At 39.2% G+C, this 21,646-nt stretch overlaps 3 protein-coding genes across 7 annotated transcripts; 1 reads left to right on the top strand and 2 right to left on the bottom strand.

Moving 5' to 3' along the window:
* Positions 1–1,464: 1,464 nt before the first annotated feature.
* On the bottom strand, positions 1,465–10,654 carry acadsb (acyl-CoA dehydrogenase short/branched chain). Of its 2 annotated transcripts, XM_027027566.2 has the most exons (11): positions 10,573–10,654; positions 9,796–9,961; positions 9,401–9,501; positions 9,002–9,208; positions 8,401–8,571; positions 5,232–5,357; positions 4,840–4,932; positions 4,652–4,741; positions 4,313–4,450; positions 3,806–3,905; positions 1,465–2,490 (listed from the first exon to the last, which is right to left on the bottom strand). In XM_027027566.2, exons 1-11 carry the CDS (start codon positions 10,603–10,605, stop codon positions 2,414–2,416), a joined length of 1,302 nt encoding a protein of 433 aa, XP_026883367.2. In that variant the 5' UTR covers positions 10,606–10,654; the 3' UTR covers positions 1,465–2,413. The 2 variants fall into 2 exon arrangements, with proteins under 2 accessions (XP_026883367.2, XP_081553699.1); XM_081697573.1 differs by lacking the exons at positions 4,840–4,932; positions 5,232–5,357.
* Positions 10,655–10,665: 11 nt separating this feature from the next.
* On the top strand, positions 10,666–16,390 carry LOC113588402 (zinc finger protein Pegasus). 2 transcript variants are annotated; one of them, XM_027027567.3, is made up of 3 exons: positions 10,668–11,621; positions 12,127–12,309; positions 12,647–16,390. In XM_027027567.3, exons 1-3 carry the CDS (start codon positions 11,489–11,491, stop codon positions 13,591–13,593), a joined length of 1,263 nt encoding a protein of 420 aa, XP_026883368.2. In that variant the 5' UTR covers positions 10,668–11,488; the 3' UTR covers positions 13,594–16,390. The 2 variants fall into 2 exon arrangements, with proteins under 2 accessions (XP_081553700.1, XP_026883368.2); XM_081697574.1 differs by lacking the exon at positions 12,127–12,309 and having other exon boundaries at positions 10,666–11,621.
* A 261-nt stretch (positions 16,391–16,651) lies between these two features.
* Positions 16,652–20,479, bottom strand: pstk (phosphoseryl-tRNA kinase). Of its 3 annotated transcripts, none has more exons than XM_081697576.1 (7): positions 19,952–20,479; positions 19,508–19,757; positions 18,979–19,135; positions 18,464–18,539; positions 18,059–18,152; positions 17,365–17,507; positions 16,652–16,830 (listed from the first exon to the last, which is right to left on the bottom strand). In XM_081697576.1, the coding sequence occupies exons 1-7, from the start codon at positions 20,150–20,152 to the stop codon at positions 16,738–16,740; spliced, it is 1,014 nt and encodes a 337-aa protein (XP_081553702.1). In that variant the 5' UTR covers positions 20,153–20,479; the 3' UTR covers positions 16,652–16,737. The 3 variants fall into 3 exon arrangements, with proteins under 3 accessions (XP_081553702.1, XP_081553701.1, XP_026883369.2); XM_081697575.1 differs by having other exon boundaries at positions 18,979–19,180; positions 19,952–20,475; XM_027027568.3 differs by lacking the exon at positions 16,652–16,830 and having other exon boundaries at positions 17,053–17,507; positions 18,979–19,180; positions 19,952–20,468.
* Positions 20,480–21,646: the final 1,167 nt, after the last annotated feature.

Here is a 21,646-nt window from a genome sequence, read left to right as displayed (position 1 = left end):
GCTTCTAACCTGCAGTTCTGTACGTGTTGCTTTAAGCACCGGTGCTTTTAATGTGCAGCGCGTAAGTAATGAGAATGGGAGCGGTGCGCGAAGCTTGCATGCCTCCTGTGGGTCGCCCAGCCTTTCCGCCCTGCTTCTGCTTTACACGGTGAACAGCCACTTGTTCTGTGCATAATCAGAGGCCTCATAACCATGCTAAGAGAAGGGGGCGGAGAGGAGGGCAGACGAGTTCTGTTTGCCTGCTTAAAGTGTGATCTGGATAATAACGTTTTCATCAAAGGCAGCAATTACGTTCATTAGGACCGCCTGGGCTGTGCTGTGCTTGCTTAGGGAATCGAGTGGCTGGAGCAAGTAAAAAGCCCTACTCCATCCTGTTCTTTCGTCTCTCCTGCGCTCTGTCTCTCTCCCTCTTTTCAATCAACTCGTGTAGAGGTGGAGACCAGGGGCCCACATATAGTTGGGGAGTTAATGATGCCCTCTCTAAACCTTGTCATGCTCAACACTGAAATGATGTAGTACACACATGGCTCCACAAGACCGTTACTATAGCTACACTTTCCAAGAAGCGATATATATATATATATATATATATATATATATATATATATATATATATATATATATATATATATATATAGGACAAAAAGATATACTCCAGCAGACACCCACCCACCCACACACACACACACACACACACGCGCGCGCGCAATCCGGTGGCCTAATAGGCAGAGGCCAGCCTTTAAATTAATTCCTTGTTGCCTTTCAAATGTTAATGATCTGTTTTGTGTGGTGAGAAAGTGCAAACAGGCTTGTGAATGAAGCTTTTTCGTAAAGACACAAGCTTTCGAGTCCAGTATGTTTAAATGGGAATCCGATTAGGTGAATAATCTTATGGGTTCCTGCAGTAACAGGTGTTTTCTCTGAGCAAATGAGAGAAAGAAATTGAGAGGAACAAAGAGAAGTAGATAATAAAAGGGAAAAAAAGCTGTTACCACAAAACAGCTATGACTATAGATGAACTCATATGTTAGCTATTTACTTATGACATTTATCTTTGTAAGACAGCAAATTGTACAATTTGATATTTGGAAAATGTAAAGCTTTTGCTTATGATTTTAGGACTGTATAATCTAGGCTGTAGTCTAAATTTGCCAGGTGCGAATAAGAGCTTGATTTGTTAAAAGCCCTGACGAATTTTCTATATCGAATGATATTCTATACACTTTCTGACCAATTGTAGACAACATTTAACGGAATACTTAGTGGACGGATATCTCATTAATACATATAAAAGTTTGCGCCCCTTATTTAAAAAATAAATCAGTCAATCAGAAAATAAAAATAAATAAATCAGATCGATCAGAGCAGTAGCTTCGGACGAGGTCAAAAATTCGGTGCATGTATGCCATCTGGTGGCCAAATCGTGTTAAGACTAGTCTCCGCTGTAGTAAATGAAGTAGAGCATTTCAAGGAATCTTGTTTATTTGTAGGCCACACAAATTCATAAACATGACAGTAGTGGAATTTTCAAATATGACTTATCTTACAACAATCATATACTTTTATTTTGTTCTTTTTGCAGTGATCTAACATGAAAGTATATTACAAGACACCACAGTCATTGAAATAATGCAATTTCTTTAAATTACCAAATATTGTGTTCTATAGCAAGCACCTTAACTGTAAGCCCACCATCTCAGCCATGTTTGTGGAAAATCACACTCTTTACTGTCAATGCCAGCTTTTCACTGTCTTTATTTGGGAGTGTTGAGAGACACATGAAATAAAACTAAATGGCAAAAACAAACAAACAAACAAAAAAACAGAAAAGAAATCAGAACTGAACACAGAAATGCATGTATGACACAATGCTGCAGCAGAAAGCCCATCTTCTCTAGATTGCTGCAGAAATGTGTGTGTGTTTGTGCCTGCATGTGTGTACCAAACATTCTGTCCACAGCATATTCAGAGTGACATTAGAAGAGTGCTTATGTGGGGCCTGGCACCGCAGTGCCATTTGCCACCTACCTCAGCAGGTGCCAAAACCTGCCCTCATGCTTTGAAACAGCCCACTAGTTAAAAAACTGCACACTAACCAGTACCAAAAAGGCAGCCATGTTTCACCATTATGTTAGATCTAGAAAAACTGCGGATGGTGAATTAGAAAAAGTTCATTATTGCACTGCATGTGCAAGAAGTCTTTTTGTTGTTTAACAGTAATATTGCTTATGAGTGAAAAGACAGTTTGAAATAGTTTTAGACACTTGCTAAGACTCTAAACATACAGGCTGCTGATGGCTGAGATGTGATTGGGTCAGTGCAGCTATGAAGCAAAGACCTAATGGAGCAGCTTCAGAACATTGCCGAGAGGCATGATGGGAAACCACTGACAGCACAGAGATAACGCAGAGGTCTATGAGTCATACTCCTGATCAATCAACTTTGCCATGGTGGTTAGCTGAATGTTGGTTGTTCCTTCATAGATGGTGCCTGTTGAAAAATACAGTTTTTAGCCAAAGTGATGTTTCAGTACCAGCCCTATTCAGTCATACCATTTTTTGTCCATCCCATTTGATGCAACAAGCCATGACATTGGACTGAGTATAATGTGGGCTGAAACAAAAAAGAAGTTAAGACTCAAATGTAATTTAGATTCACTTATCTACAATAACATTTTCAATGGACAAATTGAGCTTGTATCAAACACTAAACAGATGAACAGACTGCAATTTATTATCAAAAACATTTCTAATTTTCTACATTTATTCTTGTGGAAAGAGACATGCTTACATTGAACTTTGAAAAGTTATGAATTTGACAATTTTTATTAAGCCAGCTTCTGTTTAACGTGCAGCTGTCAGTTAGCTGTTCTAAGTTAGCTAGAGCCCTTTTATAGGTCATAGAGGCTATGATGCAGTTAGCTAACATCCATGGCCTGCTTTACTTTCACATAACTTACTGACTTCAATGGGCAGTAACTTTAGCCTTCACGTAGCAATATTTGTAATTTAACTACTTAATGATCTCGTAATTCAGAAAATCAGTGATGTTTGGAATAACATTTCTGTAGAACAAAACATATTGGACTTAATATGTTTTTATTAATCACAGACTGATATGGACATTCATTTTTTTCCTATAGAGGAAAAACTCTTTAGATATGGAGTTATGATGTCAGATAGGATGACATGATTTACCTGTTCTATGAATGTTTTGTCAGTATCCTATAATCTGGCTGTAGATTTATTATACTATTTTTAACAGCTCTATCTATCACTATTGTTAATAGCTCTATCTCCGTTTCAAATGCAGAATCTTTTAATCCAATTAAGGTCCATAAAATGGTTTCATGTAAAACATTCTAGAGGCTGGATTAGAACCATAGGCTGGATTAGAACCATAATCAGGCCAGTTCTGTGGGTTTTGACACCACTGTTGTTTAAACCAAAGGCAAAATGTTTTAATATGACGAAGAATTTCTTGTCTTAACTATAGCTACTCCTGCAAGCATTTTGGAGTTAACTAGCTAACTCTGATAAACAGTTTTATAAGCACAGGTTTTTATCGTCACAGTTTCTGATCAACCAAGATAATATTAAACGTACCCAATTTATTTAATCTTAACTCTCATGTGGCTTCAAGGCTAAGATAAGCAGTGTAAGTTGGTTGGAAGAACATAGTCTTTAGTTGTGTTGTAGGCTAGTTTACGTAACCACTCTCTAGCTCAGCCAAGTTATAGCTATAGAACTTGTATTTGCATACACTTTATACACCACGAGAGCGGAAGTGGCAGGTATGCACTCACCTATTTTGCAGTCTCTATAATATTTTTCAATGGGGTAGTCCTTTGTGAAGCCCACTCCTCCCATCCACTCAATGCATTTAGATGTGGTTAACGTTGCAACCTGAACACAAGATTCACACACATGCACACACATATGGACACACGCGTGCACACACATGTGCGCGCACACACGCACACGCACACGCACACACACACACAAACACACAACTTGTCTTTGAGTAGTAATTAAACCAAGCAGAAATCTATATAGCCATGAGGAGAAACAGACCCAAGCTTGACACTAGTCCATGCTAACAAAAGGTTCCCAATCTGGACCCCAATTGCAGCCCTGAAGTGCCTTTTCTCTGGATAGTTTTCTGTTTTCTCCTCTCTATCACACCTGATATTCAAAAGCTAACACAAGCGCTTCATGAGTGGAGTCAGGTGTGTCAGAGAAGCGAAATGTAAAAATGTGCCATGTTACAGTCCTCAGGGTTGGCAGTGAAGAAATTTGTGCTTGTCATTGACCTCTGATGCAAAGTACTTGGCCATGCAGGCCTCTTTAATGAAGGGTCGCCCCGCCTCCTTCAGCCGAGCTGCATTATAGGTCAAAAGCCTGGCTGCCTCCAGCTGAGTGGCCACGTGGGCAATCTGATGCTGCATTCCCTGCCAATCAAACATAAGCAATTTTCTCTCACTTAATACCAATGTTATCTGCCAATTAATACCAATTACTATCAACATGGATATTTTCAGTATGTATTATAGTACTTTAGGTCCGCACAAGTGTAAAATAAAATGAGTCTATAAAATTACATTCAGTTGAAACAGGAAATATCAGCTGTTCTAATGCTGTATCAGCATTACCTGAAAATCAAAGATGCGTTTGCCAAACTGGACCCTCTGCTTGGTGTAGGGAACAGCATGATCAAAACAGCCCTGAGCCAAACCTAGCATCTGAAAATAGAGGAAATTCCTGGCTAATCCAAAACCAGTTAAAAATGGAAGTGAATATAGAAAAATGAGCGTGTAATCACATAGATGAGCAGCTCTACCTGTGCTGCAATACCAATTCTCCCCCCGTTCAGCATCCCGATCGCATATTTATAGCCTTGCCCCACTTTACCCAAGATGTTCTTCTCATGGACCTGTTTCACATTACACAAGATATGGATTATCCTCTTCCATTTTCATCTTTAAACTCCAATCTCTAACATTTGCTTAAAGCAGTAATTGGATTAAATTGAAGGAAATTAAAGGAAATCAAAATGGTACCCAGTTTGCATGGTCTCATTTGCATAATGCTAGCTCTCATCATTTCAACATTTCAAGTGGTTAGCTTTGTGGGTATGTGATTCCTTTAAGGCTCCATTTCAATCAATCGGCCTTCCCTGTGAATCATGTTACACCCGAGTGTTTGTGAATGTGTGTGTGCGCGCAATTGTGCCTGGACGTTGTCGAAGGTGAGGGGGCAGGTGGAGGAGGCTCTCAGGCCCAGTTTGTTCTCCTTTTTTCCAATTTGAAGGCCCGCCGTGTTCTGCTCCACAATGAAACATGTGATGCCCCTGTAGCCCTGCGACACACAGAAACCCTGATGCTGCATGCACTTTTAAATACTTTAAAGCAGTAGGTCTCAAGCTGATCCTCAGGGACTCCCAACAAACCAGGGGTTTGTCCTGTTCCAGCTCCCAGCATGCCTTAGCAAGGTAACAGGCAGCTCTGCAGCCTTTAGGAGGATCTTGCATCTCTATCTGATGCCACCTCATTCAGCTTTCCTGTCTCCTCCAGACTGTGACCCAGAATCCAATCGATCACCCATAAAACATTCCATCACCTTTAAGGATGTATGATTTCTATAAGTTTCTTGGTTTCCTGTTGAGCTGTATGAAGAGCTGGAAGATAATGAAAAGCTGGCAGGAGTTCTAGAGGACTGGACTGAGAACCTCCCTTTTATGCTGAAGAGTTTGTGGTTCATATAACACAAAACAAAGAAGAGCCTAGACTGCATATTTATAGAACGTCTTGCACAGTGTCCTTATTATTATCGGTTGTGTAAAATGAGTGCAGATTTGTCAACTCTGGAAGACTTACAAACTCCACAACTATGTCTGCAATTACATACTATGCCCTGTTTATCAGGGTATATTTCTCACTAAAGAATGACAATATGTGATTAAATCCTATACTACTGAAACACACTTACAGGATATGTGATCATAACAGCTGTTTGGTAACCTACCCATCATTAGCTGGGAGATTACAAATATAGCTAGCTGGACTGAGTAGTTTGAATTACATTACTATATCGATAGAGAATATGGTAATGGGTATATGTTATTATTAATCTTTATTTCTTTTTTGGCCATCGATAGCAAATATTTCCTATTCATTATGTATGATTGACTTTAAATTGTATGAGAAGTGTCCTCTGCAGCACACTGGAGATTACAAATCACCCTATTAACTGTCTCCAAAGAGTACTACGCAAGGAATTCAGCTATTTTAGGTGAGATTCCAAACCATAGAGAGGGAAAACAAACATCCAGTTGAAAGGGGAACTTTAAACTGCACATGGAGTAGTGCTTAATCACTATCACTATGCAGGAAGTTGACACGAAAGTTTAGTCATCAGTCATTATGTGGCTGGTCAACATCTTTTGGGGAGTTGAGACTGCTGGCTGGCTGATTATCAGAGAAAAGCAAATAAACAGGATTATTTCAGAGTCCACTTATGTGTAAGAGTTATTAATATTTCAGAATTATCAGTGATGTGAAGGGAAGCTCAGAAAGGTTTCCAAAACACCTGGAAAATGAATAGCTTGTTAACCTTCACCTAGTTAGCAATGACTATTACATGCTTTTAAGCTAACATCAACGATATTAATTTTATGTGCAAAATACAGGTTGACATTACGTTGATACAGTAATTCTAGCCACATTAACAAACAAAAGAACTGTCTAATTGCCCAGCTGGCAAAAGAAAAAAACTAGTTTTAAAAAAGCATCATGTGAGCGCCCCCTAATAATGTATTCTGTGTGATATAAGGCATCATGAATTAAGGTATTTAATCAGCTGCAGTTCCACTGACCCACATCAAGTGATCAGTGTGTTGGGAATACAAGGGCAGGTTGGAATGGAATGCAGATTAACTTCATTGGCGAATTTTCTATGGCATGCTGAAGTATGGTGCGTCTCTTCAGTCATATTAAAAACGCAAGCTATAGAAATAGACGAATTCAGATACTGCCCATGTATGATTCACAACGCTAAAATGAAACTAATGCACTGGCTTCATCTGGGGAAATGAACACACATGCTCTTGACCCTTATTTGCATTGTCATTGTCACTTTCTCTCCTTACAATTTATGTGAACACCCCAGTTCATGAAAACCTTGAGTAGATTATGCTTATTAATGACTACACAAATGACAAGGAAGCAAATCCAGGGAGAAAACAGGAAATTTCAGTGAAGCAGAGCTGATAACGTCTGAGGTAGCAAATAAAACACACTTTTTGGTACCATCAAAAGCAGTACTAAAGGAGCACAATCAGCTATGAATTCTATCAGCTATGAATTCAAGAAGACCAAAAAAAAAAAACCCAAAAAACCAAGGCCCAAAGATTTGGTGTTTGCAGCACTAGTATTAGTGGAATTAATGTAGGCAAATATAGAAATTTATTAATGTGTGCTCCTTTTGTAAAAGGATGCCAAAGACTGTCAGAAAACAACTGTTTTCCAAGTTTACCTGCATAAATGTGCAATGCTTTCAAACCTCTTTGAATACCTAGTACAGCATGAGATCTATTAGTTCTTATTTGAAGGTGCAAGTCTAACAGATCAAACAGTTCTGACTGTGACCAAATGTCAAGAGAATATAAAATGAAATGATCATGAATCATTGATTATCCTCTTTAAAGAAAACAGTGCTGAATCATGGAATCATTGATCACGTGCAAGTGCAGTATTACGGTGTTCCAGGGCTGCTAAACGTGCCAAGATTGCGCGCTTTATCCTCAAACTTTATCCTGTATACTCAGTTTGTACTAAGAGAAGCATTGATAAGTTAATCGAGATCTAAAGGACATATTGACAGATGGACATGCTAACTATATTATCTGAATTGCCCATTATTTTTACAAGGTCTCTAGTGTGTGAAATAATAATAATAATAAAATGATTACTGTTATTATTATGATGATATTATTTCCTGTCCTTTTCATGACATTCCTGACATTAGGTGATGAAACAAAAAATGTTTTGATGATCTAATTGCAAAAACAATGCTTTTTCTACTTTTTAAACACTATACACACTCTGTCCGAGTTTGATGAGACTTATGCAAGAAAGACGAAATCAACGAATAACAAAAACAACAGTAAAATTTGTGTGCGCTCATTTTCTGGTCGGCTTTGACTTTACACAACACAATTCAGATACATAGTGGCCAGTGTGAAGGTAACTATATCTGAATTACGACTGGCATTTTTTATTTTATTCATATATTTTTAAAGATATCAATAGGGCCAGTTTTCTTATATGCAAACATTGCAGGCAAGGACCATATGTGCCATTGTTTGTGTTTGTGTGTGTGTTTGTGTCTGAAAAAGACTTACAGCAGAGGGATCTGCATTGGCCATGACCAAGAAGATTCCTGCCTGCTCCGCATTGCTGATCCACATCTTGGAACCATTGATGATGTAATAGTCTTTATGTTTCTCTGCTTTGGTCTTCAAAGAGAATGCATCACTTCCTGAACCTGCCTCAGACAGACAAAAACTACCAACCTGTGGAGTGGAAGGCAAAGCGCCAAGACGTGAAGTGTGAAGTAAGACCAATAGTACCTGCATAATATTGCCCGCAGACTCAATTTCTTTGTTAGATAATTGTTATTTTTCTTTCATTTTCTGTAGGATATATCTTGACAGATTTGATGCTTAAAACTGCCTTAGTAGATCTGTAAACCATAGAATACTAGCCTACACAACCAGCAGTTAAACTTGTTGCTATTTCAGATATAAATAGTGCTTCTAGTGTGCACCAGTGCCTGCGTGGAAAGACCACTGAGGCAGCTCAGCGTCTTCCCTCCTCTACCACCATTGTCTGGGCTCTTTTATGGGTTTAATTTGATGTGCAAGAGTAGACGAAATAATACGTGGAACTGTTCCATGCAGCTGTGTCTCTGTGCTGGGCATGAGTTAGCTGCCCAGGCCTTACCATGTCAGTGGCGAGGCTCATCAAGTACTTCTCCTTCTGCTCCTCCGTGCCCAGGTTCATCAACAGTGTGTTGATGAGAGTGTTCTGAATGTCGCATAGCACTGCCACAGATGGGTCCACCTTCGCCAGCTCCTCGATCACCAGGATGGAGGAAAAGAAGGAGGAGCCAGTGCCTCCATACTCTGTGCCTATCTCAATCCCCATCAGCTTTAATATAGTAACAGAAGATGAGCTGAAGGAGATCTTACTTACCTACCAGCTCCAAAAATGGCACTGTTTTTCAGTACTTAAACGACTAGCTGTAAGTGTGTATGTAAATGACCAGTTGTGCAACTAAGTTATGGTTTAGTGTGGTTACTTGTATATGAGAGAGAGGTGCAGAGCCATAGTGTCACAAACCCCCTGCTCAAAAAGAGAGCTGATCACTTCTGTGTCCATGGAAGAATTTTCATCCATCTTGGACACAAATGGAGCAATGCGTTCCTGAGCATATTTCTTAACTGTTGAAAGAAACAGAAGGATAGTTACTTGGCTCCAATTACAATAAACTTCATTTATTTGTAATGTGATGTGACTGAATCTAAAAGGTTTTTAGTGTGGTGTTAACCTTATGCATGTTTATTTCTGTTGGTGTATACCAGCAAGATGAGTACTTCCCTATACCGAAACCTCATTTTCATACCAACTCTGTTTACTGAAGTCATCACTGAATAAATTTCATCCTAAAATGGTAATCTCTCAACATGCCTCTCTGAACAATGTCAGGCACAGTAATTAGATATTTACACACTCACCTGCCTCCCTCATCATGGTTTCCTCTTCTGAGTAGGTCTGTAGTGGTGGAAACATGGGGCCTGTATTGACTGCCTGCTCCGTGGCGATATTCGTAACTGTTCGTGAGGACATGGGGCACAGAGCCACCTGGAAAGAACTCCATGGCCGGGGCAAAAGCCTACCAACCTAGGACCGTAAACAGTTAACAGTGTGTACTATCTGTTCCTATGCACTCAAGAAAATTCCATGACATGCCCACTGAGGTTGTCTGGCCTCAATCAGCAACAGCGTTCAGTGTAAAACTATGATGAAAGTACGATGTAAAGAGTTGGTGTTTAGAACACATTATTTTTATATGGTACTATAGAACTGGCAACCGCTACAATGCAACGTATTCATAAAATAACTTCAAAGGTTTTCCTGCGCATGACTACATTCCAAAGGGTTCACCCGACGTCTCAGAGGATCTCCCCGGAGCATTTAACGTGATATTTTGCGTGACGAGACGATGAGATCTTAATTAGTGCAGTTCTGCAGCGTGAGGCATTATGCTGCCCGCCTTTCATCTGACTGTATTAGCGAAGTAGCAAGCTAGCTTTCTTTAACCTACCTAGCACAAACATTAGCTAGAATGCATAGTGACACGCTGAGAATATAACTCGTCAGATCCACATATTCCGCCAATACCTAATAAGATTGAGTGTGACAGATGCACAACAGCAGTCAGTTGCCAGTCTTACTATATTTCATGAATGAAGAGAGCCATAAAAATATTCAAATTTATTTCCATCATTCACCTTTCCGAAGAGCCTGACTAAGGGCATCGCCATTATTCTGGTTGTTTACATACGGGTTCTTTGGTTTCGTCCAGACACTAAATTGTTCGGGTAAAACAGCGACAGCGGAATCCTTACGCTTATTTTTATTTGAAAAAAAAAAGAATGTATATGTCTTCCCAGAGAATATTTTGTAATATGTATTTTAATTTACAGTAATTGCTTTATGCAGATATATATATGTGTATCAATGACTGTGGACCTTTTTATGTGAACGTTGTTTTTTCCGCGTTTGGACCGCAGTTAAGCCTTATACTTGCTAGTTGTTATGCGGTGGGTAGCTAGCATAGTTAGCGTTAGCTAGCTACTTTAGGTGTGATAATTAGCCAGCTAGCTATTTTAGTATAGCTAGGTAAATTACAAAAATTCTTTAGAGACAAATAGAATAGTAATAGTAATAGGGATTGTGGTGTTCTTGACGTTTTCGCGAAAGTAAAGTTAGCTATACGAGACAAGGTGAATGTTTTATTATCTAACGTTCATCCTGCTTTTGTCAGCGGAGTGATGTGAACACAAATAGCTAACTAGCCAAGCTAGCTGCACAGGCCTGTGAGGCACTCATATGCGGACATTTACGTAAATAAAAATAACATTTGTTGGTGGCGTCATCCTTTGTGCTTCATAACTAGCTTTAGGCGCATGTTCAGACGTCGTAGCATATCAGCCTTGAGTTCTAATTTCACTTCAGTAGGTAATGTGATTTTCTTTCCTAATGGTGATTAAGTCTGGTGGCCAAATACATGATGGACAATACAGGTGTATACTTCAGGATATTCGTTATGAATATTTAGGCGTAAATTGCAGTGCCATTTAGATGCGGATAACCCACTCAGAACGCGTGACGCATCACGGTTGGACCAGGTAGAACGATTGGACCATGGGCGAGAAAAAACCGGAGCCGCTGGATTTCGTGCGAGACTTTCAGGAATATCTCAATCAGCAAACGCATCACGTTAACATGATTTCAGGTCCTGTTGATCCCGATAAAGAGACCGACAATCTACAGGAGGGTGAGAGGAAACTTCGGACTTTCATTTTCATCAGCCAGATGCTTGTAGTACCCCATAATAATGTGTAAATAAATGTGTGGTGCATGAAAACACACAACAATTAATAATTAAAGCCATTGTAGCTTTAGTTCCTGAAAATTATAAAATAAGTTTAAAAAAAATAATTCTGCCATGCGTGCCTCTAAATAACCTGAAACAATCATTCAAATAATTCCTTTTTGAGATATTATGCAACCTGACACAGCTGTAGTAATAAGAGTGCACACGCATTCAAAACATCTCAAAAACAACTTAAAAGTAGCAGTACTTGGGTGGGGAAAAAACAACAACAACCTTGAACATCTACACATTGTTTAGTACTTCCAAGTCAGCACCCAAACCTTCACATACTTGGATAGAGCCTGGCTGTACACATTATAACTCAGTGCAGAGTGAGTTCCATACACTAGTTGATGAAGCTGGAGCAGAGTGAAGTAGCATCGCGCTTGTGTCGTGTTGCATGCAGACATGTGTGAAGGGGGCGAGGTTGTGCTTGGACACGCCTCCATAGAGGTGGCGCTGGACGATGGGACCGGTGCCCTGGTGGACGGCTTTAAAAGGACGGATGACGGAAAACTAAAGTGCCATTACTGCGATTATGCCAGCCGGGGTGTAGCGAGACTTGTCGAACACATCCGCATACATACGGGTAACGCATGCCACAGTGTTGAACATTTTTTGAAAAGTAGAGATGTACTACTATCTTTTCATTTCGATACCAATTCCAGCTACCAGATTTCATTGTGATATTGATAACTGCTACCATGCTGCATTTCATGATCTTGCAGAAGACTGAATGAATATATAGTAATGGTTTTGGTATTAATGATGCCCCTAGAATTGTACCTGTACTGGTGTGTCTAGTTCCTTTATTCCCCTTGATTTTGTTATCAAGCTCTATAATGTAATTGTTAATGGCATGAATGTACTACTTAAATTTAAGTACCTTATTAAAACTAGATTATACTTCTTCTGTGTGTATAAAGGTGAGAAACCCCACCGATGCCACCTGTGCCCATTTGCGTCTGCATACGAGCGCCACCTGGAGGCACACATGCGCTCTCACACGGGAGAGAAGCCCTACAAATGTGAGCTGTGTTCCTTCCGCTGCAGTGACCGTAGTAACTTGTCACATCATCGCCGACGGCGACACAAGGTCCTCCCAATGAAGGGTGCCCACCCCACTCTGGCCAATAAGAAGATGCAGAGCATCCTACAGAAACCCACTCACAGCCACAGGCTGCAAGGTAGCCTCAGCCCACCTTCCATCGTGGTGCAGAAACCGGACTATGTGAATGGCTTTTCTTCTGAAGTGCCCTGCCTGCAAATCGAGGCATATGATGGCCTGGTCAAAGCACACAGGAGTGCAGTGACCAGAGATGCCCAGCCCTTACTCTTGGACAATCCTCTAGAAGAGCTCTCCACGCTGGCTGGCCAACTAGCCAGCCTGCCCTCCCATGACCACCAACCTCCTACCTTGCTGGAGCCTGGTGCAGCCTCCTCCAGCAGGGAGGAGAAACCCGTACTCATCTCACAGGTTCCCAGCTGTCCATCTCCACCAGGGTCTGCTGACATAGGTCCTCCCCCCTCAACCTTCACTCCGAACTTACATGGTCGCTTCTCCCCGCGCAGAGTCCTGAGCCCCTCGGTCGGTTTCTGTAGCGAGCGCAGCGCCCCTGGGGCCAGCAGCTGGTCAGGCATGCCAGCACCTGCATCATCGGGGATTTCTGTACACACTTCCACGCGGGATGGCCCGCAGACACTCTACACGTGCCCACACTGCAGTATGTACTTCGCAGACAACATCCTCTACACCATACATATGGGTTGCCATGGATACGAAAATCCATTTCAGTGCAACATGTGTGGGTACAAGTGCAGGGACAAGTACGACTTTGCATGCCATTTTGCACAAGGTCAGCACCAGCAGTGACTATGGAGGTTTGGGTGGAGGTATGGGTGTAGGTTGATCTCACCTTGAAATGTATGTTGGATGGTCGGGTGGAAGGTGATAGAGATGCTGAATCTTCTGGCTTGTAATGATCTTTCTCAAATTTTAAAAATAATTCCTGATATGTGGGGTTTTCAAAGCTACCATATGAAGTAAGATATGTCTTAAAAGACTAATAAGATACAGGACTAGTGTTTCCACAAAGCCATTTACGCAACCTTTATTTAGCTTATTTTTAATGAAATGCTATTGTCAGGTACTACCTTGGACTAAAGTTGCAGTTAAGAGGTCATATGGAGGTATAATTTCAGTTTCTCATAGAATTATAAAATGGATGGCAACAAATACTATTGTAAAAGTTCAAAAGATACAGGAACAACTAATTTGGTTATTTCTTTTTGTTACATTTATTTTAGAAGGCTCTTCAGTCGTATGTACACATATCTAATCTCTTATTAGCTACTTAGGAACACATACCTTGCAAATACACACACACACACACACACACACACACACACACACACACACACACACACACACACATTCTAGTTGATTGTGTGTGTAGAAGATATGTGTAGTGTGTCACCTACCCTTCATGCTGTTCAACACTGACCTGTGGTTTTTAAGGAGATGGTGACTAAATACAAGGTAGGTGTTCCTAATAAAGTGGCAAATGAGTGCATACATACATGTGTGTATGTCCTACTGTAGTGTCATAAGTAGGTGCAATGCTCCTTCCAGTAACTTTTCATTTGACAGCCGTGTGGTGCTGGCTGACTCTGGCTAGTTCTGATTCTTGTGTGTGCTCCATGCATTTGTGATAGGTGTGTCTTCTGAACCTTAATCTGGATCTTCAAAGGAGTGCAGTGCATTGAACTGTCATGAGTAGTACTTACAGACATGAGTACATTTATATCAGTACCTTTCTTTAGGGTTGGTACTTAATAGAGATATTTGGCCTTGGGAAAGTAGCCGTTGTGGGAAAAAAAATGCTCTAAATATGTGTGATTTAAGCTACATAACCCTGTAAATGTAGCCAGCTTTTAAAATGGTATTTAGATTTGTGCTGTCTTAATAGTTTTTTATTTATTTATTTTTTAATAACATTGTAAGAATTTGTACTGCTGGTGCCTGTGAGTAATATTGGTACATTCAATAAGCTACCTCGCTAGATCCCAGTACAGTTACAAAGATTTTCACAACGTGTGGCATTTTATGTAGGCTGAGCTTTGCAGGTTTTTATAAATTACAAAACTCACTCTCCAAACCTTTCACCTTGACCTTTTGCACTCCATTACAGTCCTGTTGTGTTAGATCTTTTTAAAGCTAAAAAGAAAAAGTCAGGTTTCAGAACTGGAGCAAGAGGCTTTTGGTTAATAGCAGGACAAGATGGCGACCAGCAGAACATGCCATTTGTATGTCTACCAAGATCTTTGTACCATCCTCTTGGCATGTTGTGGGTGAAGTACAAAAGTACAGTATTAACACTTTTTTAACAAGAGGATATACTACTAAGTTGAATCAATATTGCTGTTCTTTAATGATTAGAATGCCGCCAGAACAAAAACATTTGAATGTGTCTGTTTTGAGCGCTGAAATTAGAAACACCATCTATAATCATACTTTTGAAATCCCTTTTTTAATGTAGTGTAATTTTGTGTCGTCACGTTGATTACAGTGTAATTATTTATGTTGCATATCTCTAGCCCTGCTCCTCGAAGCCCAGCTCAAGTATACTGTGATTTGCTGGACTAATTGTGCTGTGAAGAATAATTTGATCAGGTGACTAAATCAGATTCATTAGAACCAGTGCTTATCTTTTAAATAAATCAAAATATAAATTTTAAGCATGCAGATCTCAAGCCTGTTGCCCTAATGTTTGCCCCTTTTTTGAAGGGAAGAAATGCAATTTCTAAGTCTTATTGCTAGTTCAAAATGCCAGTCTGCTGGACATGGATGTTTCAGTTACAGTGTAATAAGCATCCACTCCTGGATTTTGTAATGATGAAGAGTAGCTTATTGAATATTTATGTAACTGGTTGGCCACATCGTACCTTCTTAATGGAGTGGAAAATTAAGTACCTCAAAGAATTAAAATGGTAAAGGATGCAAATCTGCTTTCTGTGGCAGCTCACACTCTAGTCATTGTTGAGCTTTTGTTCAAATTTGCAAGCTTCCCCTCCCGTTTAGATATTGTCAGATGTAATATAATTTTCATGTAAACACTAAAATTGGTTAGTTTGCAAACCCCACACCAAACCCAAAGGTGCATATACTTTCTAGTGTTCTTTTCTTTTAATAGTTTTGATCTAAGTAATCATGTTTTTTTTTTTTCTTCAAAATTTACATATGCTAATATATGGAACATTTCCAAGTTGTACTCAAGTTATTGTTTCTATATTTAGTTTATCGTTAGTAAAATATCATTTGAGGGCTTACACATAATTTATTATATTCTACAATATTATTTTTATTATTTACTTTTGTATATTTCGTAAATAACTGAGGTTTAACATTTTGTAAGTGTTTATCAGGGAAGTCAATATTGCCAACTTTACAGAGTTTCTTACCAAATCTTCTGATTTCAGAACTCTGGCTTTATAGATATGTTCTGTAAATTGTTAGTGGGATAAAATTCTTTAAAATATATTAGAAGATGGATTTAGAATAGAAATTCTTTTGGGGTTTGATGGATGCACTTGGAAACACCATCAGGTGCAAAGTTGATGTGTGAAGCTGGAATAAATGTTTCATATAAACCAATGCCCAAGGTACATAATCGAAAGGATATCTTGTTACTTTTGTAGCAGAAGGCAGAGGAACAAAAAACTTGATGGCTGAACTCAAGTTTGGATTAAGTTTGTAGTGTTGTGGCTGGTATGGAGAAAAATAACAAATTCAAGAACTATACAGTGCTTCTTGTGATCAACCTAATTTCAACTTAGAACTCTGATTTTGCAAAACACAGATTAAAGAAATAACAGCAACTGCCTGCTGATATATTTAAAAAACCAAATCAAAAACAAAAAAAAAGTGAATGTTCTGCAAAAAATATTTATTGCATGCTGAATCCAAATATGTTTTTAGAATTTCTCTATTACGCATAGTGTTTTTGTTCCAGTATGGTCATGTCATTATGTATAGTATTGGAAAGCAGTACCAAGGAAAGAGGATCCATCTATGTTGGCAGACTACTGTTGAACACTGAACAGGGATGTTCTGGAGACGAAATATAGGCAAAACTCATACATTTTAGAAGTATGTTTTTACACATTTTAGATCTAGTAAGTCATTTATGAATAAGTAATATAATTGCTATAAATTACAATAAATCTTACATTAATTATATATTACTATAGTACAGTACTATAATTAATGTAAGATTTAAACACAACCATACGTGATAAACATTTTCAAAACAAATTCGAATTCAGAATAAAATGTAGTAAATGGTCTATGTATTTTATTTTGGGAAGCAAAAAAAATTCACATTTTGTTGCCCAGTGTTTGCGGGAAATGGAAAAAAAACAAAAAACCCTGATGCAAAGCTTATTCACAGAATAAAATGTGAACATATTTCATTGAAACAAATCACAACAAAGTAAACTTACATTAACAATTAGTAATTAAAAAAAAGTACTGTGACAACGATGGTGATAATTAGCTTCAGGAAATCTGTGCTCTAGTGCCAATGCCATGTCTCTGCAATATGACATCTCTCTCCTGCTCAAACATTCCCACGGCTCTGCTTACCAGCCACTCCACGTCCACGAGCTCTCCTTTGTGGCTGGGAAGCTCCTGGAGAACATGCCTCCTCAGCTCCCGAAGGAAACAACCCTTCTGCTTGCTCAGATCACTTGCCAGGGCACTCAGGACCTCATGGGACATGTTATTCACTAGAAGGATGAGATCAAGATGTTTGCATTACAGCTACAGAAATATGCATGTACAGTGGTGTGGCATAGACATGGAGTGGACAAAAGCATCTGCTATGAGGTTTGTACGACAACCCAAAAAATAATTTATTCCTGGAATATCCAAACTTAACCTTTAATAGTGCTTAAATGCCTGATTTCATTATGGTGAAAAGGCAAAGCCTACAACACACAGTCATGTGCTATAGTGTATACATGGCTAAATTACAGCTACTGTGAGTCAATAGGATTTGGATAAAATGGAGTTGGTCTCTAAACAGTACAGCTTGTATTTCTGTTGCTACGCAGGAAGAAATTTGATTATTTAATGTGTTTCTATGGAGATATATGAATACATATATTGTAATGCAATGTTAAAGCAGGCTCTTTACAGGCTCTTGGAACAGATAGTTCACGTTTTTAAAGACCTTGACATTTAGATGATAAATTGAATCAGGTATGGTAGACCAAGGAAAGCCCTAAAGCACATGAGATGTACTGTGTCCTTCAGGACTGGAACATGTGACACATACCTCTCGCCATCTGCATAGTCTGAGTCACCAGTCGCCTGCAGGCCCGGTCAGCCTGGTGCATCACACTCGAGGCACACTGTTCTCTGTCTGCCTCCTGCGTGATGGAAAGAGAAACTAAGGCTTTACTACAGTACTTACCCATTTGAAGAGCTGGAGACCAACTTTTAGTTTAGTGATTTCCTTGGTTACACACCTGATTTAAATCAGATCTGATCATTAAAAGGTTTAGTAAAATGTGTCAGAACAGATAATTTACTAAACTGACCTGGGCATCTAGGTATACATATGTTTACCTTGGTTGTTATGATTAATGTTATGATTAATTTGCTATAAAATACCACTAGCTAAATTTGACAGAGGCACAGGTTTGGTAATAGGCAGGTTGAAGTGTGAGGTGCATCCTACCCTCTGTTCTGAGTCATCCTCAACTGGACTCAAAGGGTTTTCCAGTGCTGAGGTAAACAACTGCAGCAGCTTTTGACTATGAAAATAGAAATAAGAAATCTTTTTGCTACTATAATTTCTTTTTCCTTTATTGATAGACATAGAATCTGTGCATGACCAAACTTCAGTGTGGCTTCTCCTTCTAGGGAGTATGATTACACAAAACGTGATTAGTCAAAGCAAAAACAGATCTAGAGCTGAAATGGTCATTTGCTGCTTGCCCAAGTTTATAAGAAACAATTCAATTCCACTCCAGTATACAGGTGTGCCAGATTGGGTTGATGTCAATTTCTGCACAGCATCATCTTCATTAATTAGATACCGAGACACATTAACAAGATACAGAGATGCAATTTTTCTGTAGGTGATAGAAATGTATGGGGAGTAGAGTCCAGCATTATCCACATATGGAGCATGCAGGACAGCAAAGTGGAGGAGTCCTCCAGGAGAGTGACTAGGAAATAGTATATACCTACATAGTTATGTCTGTGATGTCCTCTGTGCTATTCAGAGTCAGACTGCTCTTTTCCCAGTGGTTTTTTGCTGTGTTTGGAGGCTCGATGCGTTTGGACATCTCCATGATGATCTCATCTGATACTGGTAACCCTCTGTCCTGGTTTCTGTAGAAGCACACTTCCACAGGACAATGCAGGTACACTTGACAGAAGCTAATTGAGTCTGCAGTCAATGAGAGTGCAAGAAAGATTATATACAGTCCCCTTTCTAATTTAGTTGTATACAGATATACATATGCACAGTGAACAATGGTGTGAATCTCCAGTTTCTCAAAAGCACTACACTGTAATTATGAGAGAGACTGTTTAAAGTGACCCTCGTTCCACAACTGTACACTGCCATTACAGCCACAGTGCTTTAGGGAATGCCCATGCTGCACATTTGGTTTAAAACATGTTCCACTAAAGCTAGGAAGACGCTAATGTCGGTATAAGTTCAGGACAGATCAACAAGGCAATGAAGACTACCCTAGAGTACTTTTTCACCTACACTTTCTGGCAAGCTGGTACACTTCATATCTCATGCTTTGGTAGTAGAAGTTGTCATCCAGCAGCAGTACAAGGCGTGCTGGTTGAGAGGTATTCTGTAGTGTCACTAGGACTTCTTGCTGTTCGACCGCCTGATTAAAGTGCTCCTGCACTCCTCCATCAGAATGACATGGGCTGGGGGCACCAGGGTCCTGCAGGAAGCTCTCTAGACATGACAACACAACCTGCCTGTGCTGCTTCCATCTGGTTTGCTGGAGAACAATAAACAGAGTAAGAATATTATTCTTCACCTGTATGGTTTCCCTGCCAACGTTTTTGCTATGAGCTATTCTAAAGTTGATTCCCCCCCCCCCCCCCCGTGCTGCAGAATTGTGATATTACGCGTGATGCATTTATGTGCAGAAGTTATTCATTTATCCATATGCCGCTCTCTATCATGCCTTACCCTTTTTGATAGGATTTCAACGTCACCCACAGATGTGTTGAGATCAAAGGCATTCTCTGGTATTAATTCGTCATATGATAAGATTAAAGTCCGCCACCCCTGCTTCTGAATGTAACCATGTACGGCCTGCGCCAATCTGGATTTCCCCGAGCCAGGTAACCCGCACAAAACACACAAACACATCGCCGGACTTGCCATCATCTGACCACTGTGCACTAAGCATACAATTCATTGCCTGCACTGGGGAGATTTTTGGTAGGCCATAAATCTAGACAGTCATTTTCAGACTACGAACGAACTCGGTGATTAACAGCTAAGACAAACTTTTATTTTTAGCGAAACAAGTGGCGTTTTGATAGGTTTCGACGAAACTGATAATGCTTTTAAGGATCTTGAATCAATCTTACAATTAAAATAGTTCCTTAAACATGAATATAACGTGAAACAATTTTAAGTCCTAAGCTACCTAACGCTACAAGAGCCTTGTAATTAAGCACGGAAGCTTACTCTGTAACGTCACTTGTTTTAGCTCATCTTATTGGTGAGGATATACACGTGATATTTGACGCGAAATGATGATATACACGTGATATTTGACGCGAAATGTTTACGGCTACACGGAACAGAAAGTTAGCTGGAACTTGTAGTTTTTATTGGTATGACACGATATGTAACGTCTGCTTTTTCGAAGTTAATTTTGCTATTAATTCCCCATGTCAGAATTACAGTAGTGGATCATAAGAAAATAACGTATTATTTTGAAACTTCATTACATTGATTAGTCTACTTCTAGTCTTTAGCGTAGAAATGTCTTAATTTGTATTCATTGTAACATAGGCTATTTCTTAGATAATATTGCATTATAAATAAAAAAGAATCTAAATATATTTAGACCAAGCTTTAATATTTATTCACTAAATAAAGAAAATTACAATTCATTTTAGTTAATACTTTAAATTATTAGCGAATAATTTAAAACAGTTCAAGTGAAATATTAATTACGCTAGAAGGCATGCAGTTTAAGTGAGCATTTATTGAAGCGTTTAAAGTGCTAGACCTAAATGTACAATATTCATTTTAGATATAGGATTACCATCTACTTTACATAAAACCTAGCTACTTCATCTGTCACTTGGTAAACACGAAGTAGTTTTTTAGTTCTCACGTGTCAAATCGGGTAAGAACACGGGCGCAGATAGGACCTTTCTGACGTGGTTTGTATTGATATTGGTGGTCTTTTGCAGCAGAAGGCATTGGAGTTTTTATTGTAACGGTAAGAGTTTGGGGATTTCAGCTTTAGCCAGATGATGGCAGCATAACTACAGTGTAGAAGATTCCCAGTCTAATAGATAAATGTAGCGCTATGGCTTTCAGTGATATTTACGAAAAATACAGTGGTATGAGTTTCAGTGATATTTATGAAAACTATAGCAATATGTTTTTCAGTGATATTTAAGGATGGCAATTTCCACAATATTAAGTATATTGTGTATTAACGTATTAATGCATTGTTGGGATCTTTACAATATATTATTTGTTGGCATTGCCTACAGTTTGAATTTTTATTATTATTTTTTTTTAGGATTGTCATTTCAGTGCAAGCTTAAAGCAACGGAACTATAAGCCATTCTTAGTGTTCTGCGGGGAGCTCTGAAACACTGCATTTGGAAAGAATGTGTGTCCGGAGTTACTAAA

The sequence above is a fragment of the Electrophorus electricus genome, chromosome 15, assembly GCF_041902795.1.
Source record: "Electrophorus electricus isolate QZ-2024a chromosome 15, ASM4190279v1, whole genome shotgun sequence".
NCBI classification, from domain to species: domain Eukaryota; kingdom Metazoa; phylum Chordata; class Actinopteri; order Gymnotiformes; family Gymnotidae; genus Electrophorus; species Electrophorus electricus.
This window is presented reverse-complemented; position numbering and strand designations above follow the sequence as displayed.

Excerpts from the sequence above, each read along its gene's own strand:
- acadsb (XM_027027566.2), bottom strand. The coding sequence starts at position 10,605 with ATGGCGATGCCCTTAGTCAGGCTCTTCGGAAAG. Across the intron at positions 9,502-9,795 it reads AACCATGATGAGGGAGGCAG|TTAAGAAATATGCTCAGGAA; the intron begins GTGAGTGTGTAA and ends TTCTTTCAACAG. Across the intron at positions 4,742-4,839 it reads GAATTGGTATTGCAGCACAG|ATGCTAGGTTTGGCTCAGGG; the intron begins GTAGAGCTGCTC and ends CTCTATTTTCAG.
- LOC113588402 (XM_027027567.3), top strand. The coding sequence starts at position 11,489 with ATGGGCGAGAAAAAACCGGAGCCGCTGGATTTCGTGCGAGACTTTCAG. Across the intron at positions 11,622-12,126 it reads GACCGACAATCTACAGGAGG|ACATGTGTGAAGGGGGCGAG; the intron begins GTGAGAGGAAAC and ends TGTTGCATGCAG. Across the intron at positions 12,310-12,646 it reads ACACATCCGCATACATACGG|GTGAGAAACCCCACCGATGC; the intron begins GTAACGCATGCC and ends GTGTGTATAAAG.
- pstk (XM_081697575.1), bottom strand. The coding sequence starts at position 20,152 with ATGATGGCAAGTCCGGCGATGTGTTTGTGTGTTTTGTGCGGGTTACCT. Across the intron at positions 19,758-19,951 it reads TTGAAATCCTATCAAAAAGG|CAAACCAGATGGAAGCAGCA; the intron begins GTAAGGCATGAT and ends ATTGTTCTCCAG. Across the intron at positions 18,153-18,463 it reads AGGATGACTCAGAACAGAGG|GAGGCAGACAGAGAACAGTG; the intron begins GTAGGATGCACC and ends TCCATCACGCAG.